The sequence below is a fragment of the Apus apus genome, chromosome 5 (assembly GCF_020740795.1).
Source record: "Apus apus isolate bApuApu2 chromosome 5, bApuApu2.pri.cur, whole genome shotgun sequence".
Taxonomy (NCBI): domain Eukaryota; kingdom Metazoa; phylum Chordata; class Aves; order Apodiformes; family Apodidae; genus Apus; species Apus apus.
Window position 1 is genome coordinate 41,907,277 of NC_067286.1, and position 19,525 is coordinate 41,926,801.

Here is a 19,525-nt window from a genome sequence, read left to right on the forward strand (position 1 = left end):
CCCCGCTGGTGGGTAACAAATGCTTTGTACTTGGCTTGACCTAGAAGGATACATTCCTGACCTGCCTTGTTCTTGGAAGGCCAGGCCTGCAGGGCCTGCTGGATACGGCAGTTATCAGAGAAGGAGGTGAGCTGGATCAGGAATGCTCTGCCAGTTGTGGCTCAGGCCAAGGTTTGCTGCCTCTGTGGGATGCTGGGTCCAGATCCAAATGACTCTCTGGAGGGGTGGCAGGGGACCTGCAAAGGGAGGAAAGCTGGAATGAAATTCCAGTGATACCCTAAGAAAGCCCGTGCTAAGATTGTCTGGGATGAGGGAGGCACCTGCATCTTCGTCCATCCCCTGCCAACCAATGGGTGCATCCCGTTGCAACAGGAAATGTTTCTAAAAAGGTAGTTTTGCTTCAACAGGAGCTGGTTCTGTGCCATGCCAGCCACACCAGCTTTGATGGGCATTTCCTTCAGCCCCTGCTGGAGCTGGTACTTGCTATGGGGCTGGCCCCAGCCTTTCCCAGGGAGTGACCAGATAGCATTTGAGCCCAGAGCAGAGCAAGGGCCCCTGAGCCAGGCTGGGATGCTCAAGGGGGCACCTGTTGGTGGTTGACCTGTTACTTCATACCCTGAGCCCACTGATGGTGAGGGATCTCCCCTGTCTCAGCTCCTCTGGCAGCTCTTTTTGCACAGAACAGGCTGTTAACAACAGGACAGGAAAAGTAAAGCCTCTGCCCACAGCTCAGCTCAGCATCCAACAACCAAACGTGCTCTTACAAAGACCATTTGCTTGGAAGTGTAAAAGTTGAATGACTGTGCCTCAGCATGCAGATCTGGTAGGATGCAAAGGGGTCTGCTTTGTAAGACAACCCTCTGCCCAAACACCATCCATGTGCTTGGTCCTTTGGTTTCTTCTCAAAACACTTTCAGGTTCCGTTTTGCCATCAATCTCTACCCAACAGAAACAATTTTTTTTGACTCATAGAATGGTTAGAGTTGTAAGGGACCTTAAAGATCATCGAGCTCAAACTCCTAGATCAGGCTGCTCAGAGCCCCATCCAACTTGGCTTTTTCTGCCCAGCTTTTTTATGCTCCCCACTCTTTAGGGCCTTTTTATTCCCATCAGATCCCAGGGGATTCCTCCTTCAAGAGAAAAGTCTGAGCAGGCAAGCAGAGAAGCCAGGCCTGGGATGAGAGCAATGACTCAACCAGCACAGTTCACCTGCCTGAATTCAGCAAATCTGTGTGGTCCTGGAGAGAACAGGGGCCACTGGTAAGCTACAAAACCCAGGGGGTGGGTTTGGATATCCAGGTGATGATGATAGAGAGATCTGTGGAGTTGCGGGGAGGGGAACAAACATCTGGTCAGTTCATCCCCAAAAACCTCCTTTAGCCTGCACAGAGATAACCCAGCCATTACCCAAAGTCACATTAGGACTGTATTTAAAGCATTTGGTTGCTTCATGCAGTTAAAACTGTGTCCCCTCGGGACAGGAAAGAAGGGGCTGGAAGGCACTCGTTTGACGTCCTTTTGGGAGCTTTGCAAAGCTGAGGGGGCCAGCTCTGGGCAATGTTGGGGTCGCTCAGCCCTGAGCAGTCACGCTGTGGGGCCAGCAAGGCAGAGGGGACAAGGGGCAGCACAGAAGAGAGTGAGCCGAAGGTGTTGCCAAGGAGAAGTTCCCCAAGGGCTGGAGAAAGAGCCTTGCAAGGGGACAAGATGTGCCAGCACTGAGGCACAGTGCCCCTTACCTGTGAGCTTCCTGTTTCCCATGTCATTGCTGTCTGGAGGATGTCAAATTTGGGGCATTATTTTTAGATTAACATGCTGAAGACCTTGTGACCCTTGTCAGGAAGTGGGAACTTCCAAAGCAAGACCAGCACTGACAAATAACAGGGAGGGGAGTGAGAGCTGCCCTTTTTCTCACAGCCTAAAATAGACGCATGAGAGCTGGCAAAAGCTTAAAACACGCTGAGACAGCAAACACTGCTGGCTGCAACAAGCAGAAAGATTATGCCCAACTATGTGAGGATCCAAAATCTTGTAAATCATAAGTGAGAGCTCAGGACCTCAGCACATCTTTATTTGCATGGAGACCTGCACTGGCACAAGCAGGGAGAAGCTACTGGGAGGCAGCACTCTGCTGGCATCCCAGGAGTGAGGAGGCCAGAGAGTACCAGCAAAGCCTGAACATCAGGGCTTTATCAGCTACAAAGCTACATCTCCACATCATCTTTCCGGTACTTCCCAAAAAATATGTTATGCTTCATTGCTAGTGCAGCCTAGAGCCCAGATTATGTTTTGTCTCTCCTATAACTTGATCTTCCTGAAGTTCTGGCTCCTAAATCCTTATTGAACAAACCTTTGCCCTGTAAGGCTGGAAGGCACAGGGAGCCCAGGGATGCTGATAACCCAGTGGCATGCTGCTCCTGTGAGATGGCTGCCCATCTGCAAGAGGCATGCCAGCAGAGGAAGGATGAGAAATTTGGGAGCACTGGGGGCTGGGGCACATTTGCTACCTCTCCATGGAGGATCTGCCTGGGGTTGTTCTGCTCCCCACTGGTGTTGGGGCTGTGGTCTGTCCAGGTTCCTTTACAAGGGGACCAGTCCCATCCTCATCCTGCAGCCTGGCTCTTCTGCACCTGGGGGACATGGGGTCCTGTAGATGTAGCTGCCCATGTCAGGATGCTCAGGGACACACCCACTGTGGCCAGTGGGGGATGACAGAAGCTACTGGTGTAAGCCTCCAAAAAAGGCATAACTGGGAGAAACAGAGGGAGGGCAACAGGCAGGCAATGGCTGGCCCCCTTGGGAGGGAGCATAGGTACTGGCTGTGAGCCTGAAGGGCAGGAGCCCCTCTCTCCTTCTCAGGGCAGCAGGCCCCCACCCTGACCTTCATGTCACCTCTGGGTGCAATGTCCTGCTAGAAGCCCATTACCATGAGATGAGGGGGGTCCCAGGACTCTCCCTTCTGGCAGAGGCATGCAGGGACAGGGAAGGGGTGTATAATGCCTGCAGCAGCCCCAGGAGCATCAGTGAGCTTCTGGGGCTCACTGAATCACCCTTGCCTATGAAGCCTCAGTGAAACATGCCCCAGGGCTGGAGAGAGCCCAAGATCTGGAGATGCAGCTCCCAAACCTCCAGTGCTGGCAGTGCTTTCCCCTGCTCCTGCCACAGCTGATCCTCTCATTGTTCCAGCAGTGAGACAGCCACATCCTTCCCAGGCACCCACATCCTCACCATCCACCCCAAGCCACAGAAGGAGGCTGCACACAGGACCCAGGGGGCTCAGGTGATGCAGGAGGAGAAGTGACACAAGGAAAGAAACAACACAGGGTGGGAGACAGGCAGCCAGCCTCACCAGCTCTGGGCAAAGCTGCCTGAAAACTCTCAGTGCCAAGCAGCAGCCCAAGAGGTGCCTCCTGACACCAGGAACAGTTAGGAAAAGCTGCTGGAGGGGTAGTTTGTTTGAGGGGGGTTTTAGCCCTAATCCCCACTCTTGACAAGCTTATTTTTATTACTTAACATCCTTGGGTTTATGCAACTTCCTTTTTAAAGGTTTAATACTACTGCAGTGAAACTTTTGCTGCTAAAAAAATATTCAGGAACCATCATGTTTGTCACTCAAGTGCTGCACACAGTTCTCCTTAGCCTCAAAGCACAACATTCCAGGCTGAAATGGCATGTGGGGCTAGGGAGACCCTGCACAGACCAGGACAGGCCACTGCATAGGGTGCCATGGGGCTCACACAGACCCTGCACAGTGAGTCCTCCTCATCCATGAGGCAATTGAGGAGCTTCCTGGCTCTTGTTGAGACAGAGCTCATGTAGCCTGTGCCCCAGTACAGTGTGGATGCCGAAAGCAGAAGTAGGGCCTACAGGATACCCAGCAAGCTCCTGGAGGATATAGGCAGCTGCACAGGTGCAACTCACCCAGACCATGCCATGCTGCATAGTGGAAGCATGGGGGTTCACATCACCTCAACACCCACCACCAGGGTTCCCTGGCAGGGTATCATTGTCACAGGACCTGCCCTGATCCCTGTGCCCTTGTGCCAGCCTCAGGCTACTGACTGCCACATCAGATGTGGGGAAGAGCTGCCTTGTACCCAACATCTGCTCCACTCTTGTTCCTCACCACAGGATAAACCACACCTCACTTCATTTGATGGTAACATTGAAGCCTCTGTACATCTTGCCCTCCAGACTTTCACTTGAAGCTCTGAAGAGCAACTCTTGATTTTAACTCCATACCAAGGGATGTCTCACGAGCATGCTGGTGTCCAGCTCACCCTCAAGAGTTTCCAGCTACAGGCACTGCTCCAGGATATGGCTTGCACAGAACAACATAGGATGCATTTGGCAGCCAGCCCCAGCCCCCTGCAGTGGGGGCAGGAAAGGGGAGAAGGAAAGCCCATGGGACACAGCTTAAGGTAGACAACCAAGGACTGGGGCTGCCCCTTGGACCTTTGCAAGGATAAACAGGAAACTGCAGCACCCACAGCCACCTTGATGAGGGCCACCAGCCTCCTGCACTACCCAGGATGCTCCCAATGAGACAGGGGCCCCAGGACAGCCTGGCCTCACACTGGGTGAATGAGCCTTGGTGGAAAGACCCACGAGCAGCCTGACCCCTACTGCGCTAACCAGCCAGGGAGAAGGAAAGACACAGGACAGGGAGCCAGACATTTGGACTGGGGTGAGAACAGGATGGAGATGGCAAATAGAGAGAGGTACCAGTCCAAGAAGGGTAGTTCCCCCAAGGGTCTCCCAGTATCCACCTGAGCTCCAGCACATGGGTAGCCTTCAGCCTGGGAAGCAGCTCCTTCCTGACCAGCTGGTTGCCCATCTCCAGCATCACACAAAAGGCAGACCCTTGGGTGCTGCAGGAATTGGTGCTGGACACAACACCTGTGCCACCACAGGACTGCCCTCCCCCAGCCTTGGTGCATGCCCAAAGGGGAGAGCCATGTCTGCAGCTGCTGGAAAGCAGTCAGAGTACTCACACGGCCAGCTCCTGCACCTGACCACCAGGTTTTATTGAGCAGGGCAAGGCTGGGATGTGGCTCTGAGTAAGCGAGGAGCCAGGGCAACCCCGATTCCCACCCCTTCTCCACCAGGAGGACTTCCCATGCAAGTTCCCTCGCACCCTCTTGGGCTGCCCCCAGCCAAGGCTGGGATTGACACAGCCCTGCAAGCCTTGCCCATCCCAGGTTTCCTTCCTCTCCAGCTGCAGGGCTCTGGCAGGACAGAGCAGTTTTGCAGCTGCAGCCATCCAAGCTGTCTCGCCTCACCCCCCACATCATGCTGTCCCCAGCCAGCTTCAGCAGCACATCCACCAGCTCTGCTTCTCGTTGCCCCCAGGATGCCCTCAAACACCAACCATGCTGCTTAAGCTCCTTTATCTTCAGCCCCAGGCCTGCTCATGGGTCCTTTTGTCCTGCTGCCAATAGTGTAGATTGGGCAAGGGAGTCCTCAATTCCAGGCTGCAATCCCACCAGAGCCAAGCAAGAGTTCAGTCAGCTTTTCCCTGTCAGAGTTCTGCTCCCCACCGTTGTTTGGAGGGGCATGGCTCCACAAGTTCCCCACACCACGGGGAAACACAGCTGGCTCAAACGCAGGCAACAGGAGCGAGGCCGGGGCAGAGCGAAGGCTACCTGCGCGGAGTCCCACACCTGCAAAGACAGCATGGCTCGAGGTGAGTGCTGCCAGGGTGGAGCTGAAGGGGAGCACCAGGACCTCCCATCCTCACCCACTCTGCCCTGGCTGTCCCCTCCCTGTGTCCAGGCTCTCCCACACCAAACTGTGGGGTAGGTACCTGGTCCAGGGACCACAGGCAGCCTCTTAAAGGGGAGAAGTGAGGCCAGCTGTCGGTGTTGAGTGAGCCCCAAGCAACAGGCTTCAGACAAAATGGGCAAAACCAGTGGAAAAGTGCCAGCTACAGGCACCACACCCCAAAAGTGTCTGCAGTAAGAGTCCAGCTTGTGCTCTTCAAGCAAATGCTTTGAGACAGTCTGATAAATGTAATGAAGAAAAAGGTAGAGTAACCCAAACAACAGCTAGTCAAGGACTGCAGGAAGGACACAGCTGGCAGTGAGATAAGGCTGAAACTAGCAATTCATGGATCCAGGAAACCCAGTGTGGTCTGTGATGGCCATAGAGTTAGCTACACACCATCAAGTCACTCAGCCCACCGACCCCTAACCCGGATGGGACTGGCCAGCTTTGAGCAGCTGAGCCTGGAGACCACCAAGCACTTGTTGAGCCTTAAGTAAAAGGTCTTTTTCCCCACAGCCACCCACTGTCCCCTCCAACCTGCTTTCTCTTGTGTCTGCTCTGCACAAACTCTGCTCACAGTGTCACTAAAGGCTTAAGCCTCAAAGAAAAGAGCCCAGAAGACACGAACCGACACTTCTCCTTGCTCACTTACAGTTCACAGTCTTTACGTCTCCTCTTGACTTGTCTTCTCTTACCTCGGCCCTTGGACCTCCTCCTTCAAAAGGAAAGTACCACAAGACAGACTGATGTGTGGGAGGTGAGACCCACAACCCCAGTTGGTAACACTGTCCCTAATGTTGCTTACCTGCCCAACCTCATCAGGTCCTGCCGAGGCCTGCAGGGTGGGAAAAGGGAAGAGTGAAGTGGTTACTTGGATAATGCTGCCTGTTGAGCTGCTGGAGGTGGTTTATTGAGATGCCCAGTGTGCAGCACAATCTACCTGTTATCATTCATGCTTAAAATGGAACCAATACCACTTCTCGCCACATTATCAACTCCTTAGCCAGGAGCTGATTGCAGTTGGCAGAGAGAGCAAAAGGGCAGGGAATGGTCAGCTTTGGTAACTCCCTGGTGACATGATATTTTGCCCATGAGGCTGGGAAGCACAGGTTCAGTTTCAGCTGCTCTCAGTGACAGCCTTCATAGCTCAGCTGGTTAAACAAGGTGCAACGTCCCAAGTAACATGGGATTTGCTGCAAAGTCTCAGCAATGGTTCTCAGACCATAGCCATGACAACCTCAGCATAAGCATCCCCTTCAGGGGCCAAGGCCAGAACACCCACCATGCCAATGCTAAACTTCAAAGGGGAGCATTGTAAAGGTGTAGAAGGTGACTAAGGGAGAAGCCAAAGAGTCCTGCAAGAAGTTTACACAAATTCAAAGGCAGCATGTACAACTACTTGTAGGAGATCCCCCAGGAATTACCCTGTGTAGGAAAACCACAACAGGCTCAGGAAATTCCCTGCATGGAAAATAGCTGGAAGTGGAGGGGAGGAAGTAACACATATGCTTCTTCCCATTCCCTCTTCTGCAACCATTGACACATGCTCCAGAGATGGGCCTTGGGCTCACTCCAGCACAGCTGCTCTTGCAACTACAGGGGAATACCAATCCAGGGATCCTCAGGCTCTTCTTCCAGGCAAGGATCATGTCTAACAGCTGCCCAGCAGGATACTCAGTCCCCAGTTTTCACAATACTATACACCAGGACTGCCATGCAGGCGGTGTTGGAGAGGCTCTGCAGCAGGGACCAGCTGTGGACGGCACTGAAGCCACTCCCTACTCCCACAGCATGCCAGCCCCTGAGCAAAGGCCCTGTTCTGTCCAAGCTTTCACCACTTCTGGGACACAGTGAGCATCCCAAGGAGTTACCTATGTACCAGGGGCCAGTGGCAAGTTGGTGCTGTGCATCCATCCTTGGGCAAGCATTGCGCATCCATGCCAGGTTGGCACTGCATGTTTGAAGCTTTCATTTGTCAGCTTAGGTGTAAACCCCTGCTACCCCCATCCTGGATGGGGCATTCTCCTTTAAACAGAGGCCCAAGGCCCAACCCTTCAGCTTTCTCTTTGGGCCATGGTCTCACTTGGGTATCCCAAGCCATGGAGCCCTCTGCTGAGCCACCACCTTGGGCATGCAGCCCCATACCAAGGACCTGCCTCAGAGCCACCAGCTTTGCTCCATTACCAACAGGCAGTTCCTCTGGCTGGAGGAGCACATGCCAGGCATGCCAAGGCAGCTGCAGGGATGGGGGGCACAGACATCCCCACTCAGAGCTGAGGTGCCACAGCAGCTGCAGCCCTGCTGGCAGCACTCAGTGCCTGCCCTGGCTGCACAATGCTACACTCCCTCTTCGCTGCAGAGGCACAGGTGCAGTCTGCAGCTAATCAAGGGACATAAGCACCAGCAAACCCCAGCGCCAAGATAGAGGGGGTGTCCCAGCACAGCTGGGGTGGCCCCAGGGCATGCTTGTCCCACATGCAGGGTGAGCCGGCAGAGTTGCTCTTGCTGGAGGGACACAGGGGTGGAAAACGAGCCTGGGGGTCCCTACCTGCACTCGCACTTCTTGTGCTCAGTGAACTCCATCTCCACGTAGGGTGCCTCCCCATTTGGTTTTATCTTCAGGAGCTGAAAGAGGAGCAAAGGTTACTTCCCGACCGGCAGCCGGAGGGGGCTGGAAGGGCTCCCGCAGCACTACCTCGCCACCCCAGCCTCTCAGGCAGACGCATGTCTAACCTGTTCCTCGGGACCTCCGGCAGCGGAGACTCCACCTCCTCACCCAAACAGCACCAGCCAGGCCCAGCTGCCCCAGCAGTTTGGGAGGCTCTGCTAGTGCTGCCCTGTGTCTTCAGGGCTTCCATTTAAGTCCCGTGTTCTCAGGATTTCTCAGTCTTAGAGGAGATTTTTCTGTCTCTGCCTTTGTGGAGAGCTTTCACATATTTAACCACTTCACACATTTCCCCTCTCTGATGGAAATATCCCCCTAGTTGTGTTTTCCAGACCATTCTTGATGCTGCTTCTTCCTCCTGGTCCCTTTTCCCACAGCACCAAGCCTGGAGTAAGTACCATGGAGCCTCCCCAGCACAGAAGTGCAAGATTTGTCCTCTCACCTGTCAGTCCACAGCCCAGCCCAGAGTTCTGGTTGGACATCCAGGGGCTTCACAGGGTATGTTCATCATTGTTGTGACCTACACCAACCCCTGCAGAAGTGCCTGACATGGCCAGCCTGTGTACAACCCCTCACATGGAGGGAGACCTGTGCTTAGGGTGTTACCCCTCATTCATGTCAGGTAGTTACTCCACCTCAGTCAGGTTTTTTTTGGAGACACCCACCCTTGCCTTACAACATGATTTCAACCCTCGAGGGATCAAAATCACTGGCATTGTATTCCAGGCATTCTCTAGTCTGTCACCTATGGCAAAGCATAGTTTTTCCCTGCTTCCTGCAGGGGGTTGATCTCAGGCAGTGCAGGCAAGGGCTGCAACGTGAGGCCAGCAGCTGCCTAGCATTCAGGGAAGCTCTGACCAGCAGCTTGTTTGCAGCCTGGAATCTCCCACCCTACTTCACACAGCTCCCACAGCAGGGACTGGAAATGCAGCTCACACAGCCCTTCACATTTCCTATGCTCACAGCACACATTCACTGTCAGCACCACCATGGGCATCTCCTGATACTCAAGAGCATCACTTCCCCCTGTGATGCAAGGGTGGCACCTGCTTTGCCCCAGCAGGCAGTCACAGGCAACTAGGACATCCCCATCACAGGACAGGGAAGGTCTGGAGAGGTGACTGCAGTCAGCAAGATAGACTATGCAGAGAGGAGAGGGCAAAAAAGCAGGGAATGAGGCCAGCACAACCAGGGGTGAAACCTGGCCTCAGGAACAAGCCCAAAGAAGGAGCATAGGGACCCTCCTGGTTGGCATGCATTTAAGCAGTTGTGAGTAAGCCCTCTCCCCCGTTACTCATACTGCTATGATATCTGGAGCACAAGTTCACCCCTCCCAGCGCTTGGCTCGGAGCCTGCCACCTCCCCGGGACAGCCACTGCCCCGCAGCAGCAGTGCTTACCTGCACGATGACTGTGCTTGTCTCCACAGGGACACAGAGGAGACCCTCATCCCCGCAGCAGCCCCCACAGCGCTGCAGGGAGACGCAGGAGGGTCTGAAAATGTACTCCACCTCGTTGGGGAACTCGGTAATGACGTCCACCAGCTGCTCCAGAGGCCTGCAGAAACTACGATTCCAGATTTCCCGAAAGCTCAGGACTGCAAAACACCAGGGTGGGGGGCTCTAAGGAGGCATCGGGAGCGGCTGAGCCCAGCCAGCCCACTGCCAGGGAATGCACAGCAGCCACGGGTTGGTGCTGTCTCCATCCCAGGGATGCAGAGGGGCCCCTTGTGCCCCCAGTAAACCCATCACCGCACTAGTGCGGGGCTCACACAGCTACCGCACCCACCCAGACGTGCTCTTTCTCCACCTGCCCGCCAACTCGTCTCCTCCTTCTCGAGCTTCCCTCCCGCCCCGGCGGGGCTCCCCTGTCTCCCCTGCCCTTCCGCGGCAGAAGCCCAGCACCCCCCAGCACAGCTGACAACCGTCCCCTCGGGTTTCCCGGCGAGGAGAGCCTAAGGGAGCCGAAGCGGAGGTTTTCTGTCCGGGACCTCCCACCCGGCACCGGAGCCGCTGTAAGCCCGGCTCAGAGCTGCGCTGCGCTCCGGCCCGGGCGGTGCCTGTGGACGCCGGCTCCCAGGGCAGGCTGCGGGGCACGGGCTGCTCCGAGTACCGGCGCAGCTCCCCGCTGCCCCTGGGAGGTACCGAGCCCCCCCAGCCCTTCGCGCAGCCGGCTCCGGGCTGCAGCCCCCTTCCCACCGGGGCACCGGCGGCCGCCCGCTGCCAACTCACCGGGCGGCTCCGCGCTGGGGGTCCCCCGCGACTCCGGGGCCTGCAGGGAGGGAAAGGCGGGCGCTGGCGGGGGCGGCACGGGGTGACCCGCCGCCGTCCCCCCACCCAGCGCCGGGAGGAGCCGTCCCGGCTGTCAACGCCAACCCGAGCGGTGGCACCGGCGGGCCGGGCTGCTCCCGGGCTGCTCCCGCCCGGACCCCGACCCCGCTCCCGCCCCCCGTCTCTCACCGGGGCGGGCGGCGCCCCCAGCGCCCCGGCCACCAGCAGCCGCAGGAAGGCACTGAGCAGCCGCATCGCCGCGCCCGCCGCCCCGGCAGCGACTCGGCCCCTCCGCTACCGCCCCAGAGCTGCCGCCCCCGGCATGCTGCCGGGCCACCGGCCCGCCGCGCCGCCTCAGCCGCCGCCGAGCCATGGGAGCGCGCCCCACTCCGCTGCCCTATTTCACCGCCGACGCCCCGCCCCGGCCCCGCCGCGGGGCGGGAGCAGGTGCCCGGCCCCGGCGGTTGCGGGAAAGGCCGGTGCCCCGGGCGCGGTGGAGCCCCCCGCCTCCAGCCCCGTGCACCGGCACCGGACGTTCCCCTACCGGGCTACCCCACGGCTTCTACGGACCGGCCCGTGCCCAGCACAGCCACGGGGGGCAGGAAGCGGCGGGTCTTGTGTCGGGGCTTCTCAGCTCACGGCACTCGCCCGGTTCTTGCCCACCTCTCCCAGGGTCAGCATGTGCTGTCTCCTGCCTGTTCGACCCCCCGGCTGACTCATACCCTCCCAGCCACCCCTTTCCCATCCGTCCAGTCCCTTCCTTTGCTGTTACCCTGTGCCCACCCAGGCACCCCATGCCAGCCACCCATCCCATTCTCCTCAAGCTGCCTTGCGCCTGCCCAGCCAGCCCCTGTCCCCTCAACCCCAGGGACAGCATCGTGGTTCTGTCTGCCATGGGAGGTCCCTCTAGCTTGGGAGGGATGGGAACACAGAGGCTCCCTGGAGCAAGTCTAAGGCCAAACCTTGCTGCTAAGAGTAAACCCAAAGGAGCTCTGTGGCCTTTTCTGTTCTATTTTTAAGCCTCAGAGCCAGGGAAGCTGGAGCTATGGGAGGTGGGAAGGGAAGAGATGCCAGTGGGCAACACGATCCCCCACGGGCTGCAGCTCTCAGGGGAATAACACACTCGGTGTCCCTGCCATGATTCACGTTTCTGTCCTCCTGGGAGTGCAGACAGGTCGCTCCAGGGCTTCCCTGCCCACCTCTGTGTGAGGTCTGTCCCTACAGCATGAGGACAACTGTGGCCTGTTTGCAGCCCGTGGGATCTGTCCCCAAGGGATGCAGAGCACACCAGCTGCCTGTCCCTCGCCCCGCCGAGCCATGCAGGTGGCAGCAGCTCAGGCATCAGTGGGAGCTGGGCTCTGGCTGCAGCTCCCAGGTACTGCTCAGCATGTGAGAAAGCTGCTGCAGTGGGGCCTGGCAAATTAGCAGAGAGATGCTGCAGAGATAAGCACACAGAAACCCCAGCTGTGCGAGGTGGGGGGCGGGTGTGCTGCAGCTCGTCACTCAGCAGCACAGCACAGGGGCTGCCAGTGGGGTGTTCGGTGCCTGTTTATGCTTCGACCCCTGGGCAGCAAGGAGCAGGTAATGTTCCCACTGTGATAGCTGGAGCATGCCTGTGCTCTCTCCTTGCCACCCACTGACCCTCCTGGGCCAATGGGACACCCCCACCTCCCCAGGCATGGTTTTGAGATGGGGGATGAAGGGAGTGTTTCCTCCTACTCGAGACCCAGGACCAGAGGCTGCCCTGAGCAGAAGCTGCTGCCAACTTGCTGGACAGACAGAATCCTGTTATTGCAAAGACCGTGACCACACAGGGCCTCACGCCGGTCTTTGCAGGAAGGTCCCTTGGGGCCACCTCTCAGACACAAGGCCAGCCTCTGGCACTGGAGCAAAGGGCTCCCCCCAGGAGCCATGTGGCTGGGGAGACCAGCCCTTAATTGCTGAGTGCAATCCTGTTCCTGGTCTGAAGCTATTTCCTCAGAGGCCTTGGGCAGAGTTTACATTCCTGGGATGTGCATCCCCTTTCTAGGCTGCACGGAGCAGAGACAGGAGCAGAGAAACACTGGTAACCTGTGACCAGCAACATCCTCCTGCAAATGGGAGAAACATCCATCTGGCTGGGGCCACGGCCGCTTGCTTTCCCCTCTGCCGCACTCCTTCCCCAGGGGCCGAGCCTACCCATCCCCAGCTGCAGGACAGGGCTGGAGGTCGATGCTATAAATGCACTGGTGTGTCCCTCACACAGCCTGCCACTGGGCCCTGGGGAGTGAGCTACAAACTTTGGGAACAAGGGACAGAGGAAGCTCGAGGGACCAGCCAGGGACATAAGGCAGAAAGAGATTTCCTTAAAGAGCCACTCCTCCCATGAAACCCCATCCTTCTCACTGCACGCAAGGTGCCTCTAAGTGCCCTTTTCCATAGAACAGCCCCATTTGAGCACCAAAATCCCCTCGTGGGCATCTTCTCCCTTGCAAAATCTCACCTTCAGCATCTTGAAAGAAAAGAGCCCCAAAAAACCTTATCCCTGTGTCACTCTTCAGCCAGCTGCAGTCAAGACCTCCTGTGTGACCCCCGAGGCCCCTGGAGAACACCTCTGAAATACTTGGGGCATTGTTTTTGCGCTGCTGCTATTTAGGACACCAGAGTGAGTCTGATCAGGGCTGGAGGCTTCCACTGGGGAAAGTGCCAAAGCTCCTATGGTCCAGGGCCCAGCATAGCCACCCCCTCAGGTAGCTGTTGTCACTCCTGCCCAGCAGGCAAGAGTTCCCCCCCCAGCAGCTACCTACATCCTACACTGTGATGGGACTCCCAGGGTGAAAGCAGCATGAAGATATAAGATGCTGGGCTCTTCATGCCTGCCCTTCACCCCAGAGTGCCCATGTTTCACCCCTGGTGTTTTGTTGGATGGCTTCCTCTGGCCCCGAGATCTGGCTCTTAGGCTCTCTCCTACGTTCCCCTACCAGTGAGCACAGAGTACATGGTTCATAGCTAACCCTGAGACAAACCAGTTCAGCCTTCTGCAGGTTGTGTCTATGTGGAAGGCAAAAGGCAGAGGGCTGGAAACTGGCTTGTTGGAGCTGCATGCACCTGCATGTCAGAGTGGGAAAGAGGATGGGCATGGTCTGGCAGGGGCTTTCCCAACATCAGCCTTTCTGAGCAGGAAAACACAGGCCTCTCCATCAGGAGACTGCTGCTGCTTTCTTCCAGGGAAACACAGGGCTCTCTGGTGCCCTTGCAGGCAAGCAGGGCTGCACCAGTGATCCCTGAATGGTCAGCACTGCTTCTCAAGGAAACAGCCTGCAAACAACCTGCCTGGGCCCCTGGGCCCTGAAGGGCTCCCCAGAGCCATGCTGCAGCAGCTTTGACTTTGGAGAACGCTGGTGGCATCACATCCCTCGTTCCTGGCAGCTGGCTGCTGTGGGGTCAGTGGCTGCTCCCAGCCCAGGTGCACAGGGGGATGTGTTTGCCGAGGGGGAGGCTGACAATAGGGGGAAATGGGCCGGGCCGTGCACCCCGATGGTGGTGGCTTGCGGCTCCAGCCGCCGCTGCCCATGGCGGGCGGAAGCGTCCGGCCTTAGTCAGCCCTGGCCGCACGTGGCAGGAACTCTGCTGTTTGTTTTGGTTCCTTGGGAGGGGAGGTCAGCCTCCCTGGGGACCTGCGACTGAAACCGCAGGCACCTGACGGCCCAACCCTGTGCCTGGGGAAAACAGGGTCTGTCCCCTCTGGGTCACAGGCACCAGGGCTGGCTCAGGTCAGACACCAGTTTCAGAGGGGCATGGAATGGGCATCAGGGCTGCCTGACCAGCAGGAGACCTGGGCAAGGGGAACCTGTGGCAGGCCTGGCTGCTGTTCCTGGGCATGGCTTAACCCCCCAACAAGGGCAGGGATGATGCCAGAAAGAAAGTCTCTGGGACTGCCAGACCCAAGACCTGGGAAGCTGTAGCCCTCAGTCAGCCAGTGCTCCAGGAACAGGCCGGCAGGTGGCAAACCCAGCGCCGCTCGGCTTAGTGCTTCATCTTTCAGCACAGGCCTAGTTAACTGCTGAGGCTGAGCCTGGGACAGGGGCAGAGCTGCCTTCCCACCAGGGCAAAACTGCAGGCAGGCGTCGAAGCGATGTCAGCAGCAGATGGGAGGGTTTATGATGACCAGCCATCTCCCAGCCCAGTCAGCAGGGAGGTGACGGAGAACTCACGTTGCCGGGCACAGCGCTCAGCAGCCGGCCAGGTAGCCCCAAGGAGCAGGGACTGTCTGGGCCACAGGTGTTCTCAGGAGAGCACAGCCCTGGAGCAGGGCGAGGCACTGGGGAGCCCAACCGCAGCCCCGAGCAGACGTGGGTGCCTACAGGTAAGCGTTGTGTCAGCAGCCTGCACAGGGCGGGCAGCCACTGCGCCGAAACACCAGCCCCCTGCACACTAGGTGCTGAGAGTCAGGAACGGGAAGGGGAGACACAGCACCCACAGCACGGCAAACCCCACTCTGCCTGAGCTCTTCTCCTGAAGAGCTGGCTGGGAGCAGAGCCCCCCAGACCCCAGAATGCCTGCAGGAATTTCTCTCCGGCAGCTGCAGTGCACTGCACTTGGGAAAGCCCAAGCTGGCTGTGGCCAGGACAGGCTGGTGCAGCAGTGTATGCACAGCCCTCCACAACTGGCAGAGATGATACACCCCAGGCCCCTGTGGGACAGGAGGGATGGGGTATGGCAGCCCCAGATGGACTGCACTCTCCCAGCAGGCAGGGAGCAGCCCCTCTCCCCAGGAAAGATACAGATGTTACTTTTCCACCGGAGAACCAAGCATACTCTGTACAAGTATTGCGTTTCATCTCCCCTGGGAAAAGGACAGGGAGCACTAAACAGAGAGGAGAAGCACACTGGCACAAACCGCCTGCTGCTCTGCTGCTGCCCCTCGCCTCCCAGCTCTCCCGACCCAGCCAGCCCGTAGGCAGGGGCTGCCAGGCGCTTTTCTCCCCTGCCAAACTCCAACCCGATCCACACCCAGTCCAGAGCTCTGGCCGCTTATCATGTGGATGCAGTTCTCCTGCTTTTAGCTGTCATAATATTGACACAAAGCAAAATAATAGTGATGGTGAGACTCTGCCTGGCTCTGGAAGGCAAACAGCCGAGGAGCCAGGGAGCTGCAGGCTCTGCTATTGTGCAGGACGGGACAGCAGCCTGGGCTGCTTCCAAGCTCTGCTCCCTGACATCACACCTCCTGATAAAGCGGGGATGTGGGATGCAGGCAGAGGGGGGAATGCAGGCTCCATAGCACGCTCTCCCCGTCAAGGAGTGAACGTGTGCATCGGCAGGGCTTCGTCTCAGAGGCTTTCCCAGAATGTGGGTGGAGGAGTGGCTCATCTCTCCCTTTCCCTGAAACCTGGCAGCCACTGAATAGCTGCCATCACCCGCAGCAGACAATGAGCAAAGCAAGCCCAGGGCCAGCTGCAGCGCCAGGAGCGCGTGAGCGGAGGAACTGCGGGGAGCTGGATGGTGACCAGGAAGCAGCCCAGACTGCTGGTGTCACAGGCCCCTTGGTGACCACAAAGCAGCCAGGGCGTGCTTTGTCTCACCCCAAGGGCCTGGCTTCCTGCAGCCACGCCAGGTTTGCTCAGGGGCTTCTCTGAAGCCAGCCTGGAGGGATGGGCCCCCCAGCATCACCTCCTCCCTGGCCTAGCTAGGCTGCCAGGTGCCCTCCAGGCCACAGCCAGCACCTGCACAGTGCCACCAAGATGCCTGAGCAGCTCATGCCTTAGGTGGCACTGAGCAAAGCCAATGCCTTTTCCAGATACAGAGACCTAACACACCGTTAGCAATGCCAGTGCCAGGACTTCCTGACCAGCCCCGCACCATGCTCCCTTGTCCCTTGCTGCGGCTTGTTTTCCTATATGAAACACAGTGACTTCCCACACTTCCCTTGCCTCTTCCTGACCAGCCTGGCCTTTGAACCAGCTGCCTCCAGCTGGCTGCATCACGAGAGGAGACCTGGGGAACTGACACAGATGAACAAGCCAATGAGTGAGGCTCCACATCCAGGGGACGCATTTGGATGCCAGCTTCCCATGGCTCTGCCAGGGCCCAGGAAGAGTGAAGGGCACCCTAGTCTGGCTAGGCTGCTTCAACCACAAGCCCTAGAAAAACCTTCCTGCTTCCCAGCCTCAGTCTTTACTTTTTAAGGCTCCAAAAAGGGTCCCCCTGCCCTGTTCACCATGCAAATGGTGAACTTGCTGGAAGGGGAGACGGTCCCTGGGCCAGATTCAGAACCGCCTACTCACTTCCCCTTGGGATCACAGACTCCGTTGGCACCACAAGGGTCTGGCTATGGGCTCTGCTGCGTTGCTGTGAGGATGAACCAGCAGCCACTTACGAGGCGCACGTACACGCAGGCTGCTGAGCAAGCAGCTGCATCAAATCCTTTACTAACCTGAGGCACTGATTCTATTCTTTTACCCCCCAAAGCAAGCCCTACCTGTTTCTCCTTGGCCAACCAGGTGGTTATGGCAGTCACTTTTCTGAAGACGACCAGTTTAGGGGACAGATGTTACCAGGGTCATCAGCAAAGACCAGCAAAACACGTGCCCTGGTGCCTGCAACATCAGCTGTGAATTTCAAGGATGCTAAAACTGCTGATGACTCAGGCAAAGCATGCGTGTGCCTCCAGACCCACAGAGCTTTGAGCTATTCATGTACCGGCTTTTGATCACCCGCTGTTTGTTTGGGTTTTTTGTCTCCTTTCCCTGGAAACTTGAGTTTTAAACATGCATGCAGCACTAGGTTCAGACCACCATTTCCACCACCTTTGCTTACCAAGTGACCTACTTTCTCGCCTGTAGCAAACAGAGAACTCAGGTTTGGGTTCCCTCAGCCCTTCAGCAGATTCACTCCTGCCTCCTCACAACTCTGCCTCCACATCTGTGACTGCAAGAGCTTTGGGCTTGGGTCATCCCCCGTTTTTGTCTCAGGCCTGAGCATGAACTTTCCAAAGAGCAATTGTGTCACACTGAAGATACCTTTGGTGCAGCCTTCTCCCTAGACCATGCCCCATGTTCCCCCTACCCCTATGCACCATGCCATTCTTAACTCAGTCACTCATGCTCAGCAAGTGGCTTCAGCACTCAGAGATGATCCTGCGCTGCTCCTTCCTGTGTCACCTATCCCATCCCTGCAGTCTGTGCTGTGCTGACAGCCTGTGCTTGAGTGCTCCTGCTGGGCCGTGGCTCTGCCAGCTCTTGCCTCCTGGCTCCTTCCCTTCACAGCTCACTCTGCTTACCCAGGTGCTGCACATGAGTCCAATTACTGGAGTTCAGCAAACTGATTCCCCTCCCTGGCATTTCTTCCAGCCCACTTATCCACTGAGAGTTTCTAATCCAAACAGCCTCCCAGCACACAACGTTCCAGCGCTCTCAGGCTCTACCCAGCTTCTGTCCTGCCTTCTCCTCCTTCACATGAGCACTTGGGGGATGACATTCAACCTCTAGGGACACAGAAGTCACTGGGTAGAGGGGAAACTGTGTCTCCAGCAGCCATCCCTGATGGTACAAAGCAGGATGCCATGCTGCTCAGGCTGTCACCTCTCTGAGATGAGCCAGATTTCAGTTCCTCTGCAGGCTTAGAGAACGTGCTGCCATGCTCAGCTGGTCAGCTCATCTCCTGCTTGGCTCTTTTGCCCACAGCAAAAGCACTGTCTGCAGTCATCTCTCCTCTGCAGTCATGTCTCCTCACTTGCTCATGCACCAGCTGGGAAGCCACAGCAGCCAACCCTGCCCCAGGGGACCCGGATATACTGAGGAAGGGAAGGAGGGTGTGCTGTGCAGGAGGCAGCTGCCTGTGGCCACAGAAGGAGTGGGGGTCCTGCTCCACAATGGCCAGCAGCTGTGGACCACCAGGTGAGTCCCCTTCCAGCTGCCCACCACATTGCCTCTGCCACAGAGGCCAGCACAGACTGCAAGGCAGCGAGATTTTTGCTGAGTGCACCAGAACACCGACAGGCATCTTTCCAGCTGCTTTCCCCACTTACCCCAAGCTCCCTGCGCTGCCCTTGCTGCCATTCCTCTTTCCCTCTCCCTCCTTTTATGTCCTCCTAGGCACTCCTTGTCTAACTCACTTGGTCCTGGCAGCAGCTACTGGCTAATGACAACCAGACATCTTTTAGCCACGGTCCCTCTGAGCAGCCAGAGCCTGGGGTTTGCCTTTCAGCTCTTCAGAGAGTAGCAGGTTCTGGCTCAGCTCAACAACATGGAGCCAACAGCTCCCAAAATTCCCATTCTGAGGCTTTCATTCATGAAACACACAGCAGCAGACCAAGCACAGGACTGCGCCCCTCAGGGGACCCCAGACTGCCAGTCAGCTTTGGCTGGCTGTGGCAGCAGTGCCTGGTGGAAAGTGCTATAGGGAACAGGGCAAGAACAGCACGAGCAGGGAAAAACCTCTGCAGCCTGGCAAGACGCTGAGAAGAAACTGTCCTGCAATAGTTACTGGGACCAGAGCAGGGAATGTAAACAGCCCAGCATCCACAAGGAGGTCATAACCTCAGAGTCCGGTTTCCCTTCCTCTTCTCCCTCCTGCCTAATCTCCAAGAGCTGCTCTGTTTACTAGTGAGATAAGTAAATAAACAAAGGAAAGCTCCAGAGCAGAGATTTATTTTATTTTTTGGCCAATTCACTGCGTGCCCTGGTCCCAGGGTCCCCGCACACCACGGCAGCGGGTGCATGGCACAGGGCGCACGGCACAGGGCGCACGGCACAGGGCGCACGGCAGACAATGGGCACGGGCTGCCCTCCCCTGCCCTGCCAGCCATGCAGCTGAGCACTGGGGCAAAAAGGGGAACAGGGCTATCC

The 19,525-nt window shown here is 57.3% G+C and overlaps 1 protein-coding gene across 3 annotated transcripts; it reads right to left on the reverse strand.

The window, feature by feature from the left end:
- Positions 1-81: 81 nt before the first annotated feature.
- PGF (placental growth factor) lies at positions 82-11,047 on the reverse strand. Of its 3 annotated transcripts, XR_007889592.1 has the most exons (8): positions 10,887-11,047; positions 10,659-10,698; positions 9,828-10,024; positions 8,312-8,388; positions 6,569-6,598; positions 6,416-6,478; positions 5,369-5,660; positions 203-236 (listed from the first exon to the last, which is right to left on the reverse strand). XR_007889592.1 is itself a non-coding variant. In XM_051620479.1 (7 exons), the coding sequence occupies exons 1-7, from the start codon at positions 10,950-10,952 to the stop codon at positions 137-139; spliced, it is 573 nt and encodes a 190-aa protein (XP_051476439.1). In that variant the 5' UTR covers positions 10,953-11,047; the 3' UTR covers positions 82-136. The 3 variants fall into 3 exon arrangements, 2 of the variants coding, with proteins under 2 accessions (XP_051476439.1, XP_051476441.1); XM_051620479.1 differs by lacking the exon at positions 5,369-5,660 and having other exon boundaries at positions 82-236; XM_051620481.1 differs by lacking the exon at positions 203-236 and having other exon boundaries at positions 4,956-5,660.
- Between the last annotated feature and the right edge of the window lie 8,478 nt (positions 11,048-19,525).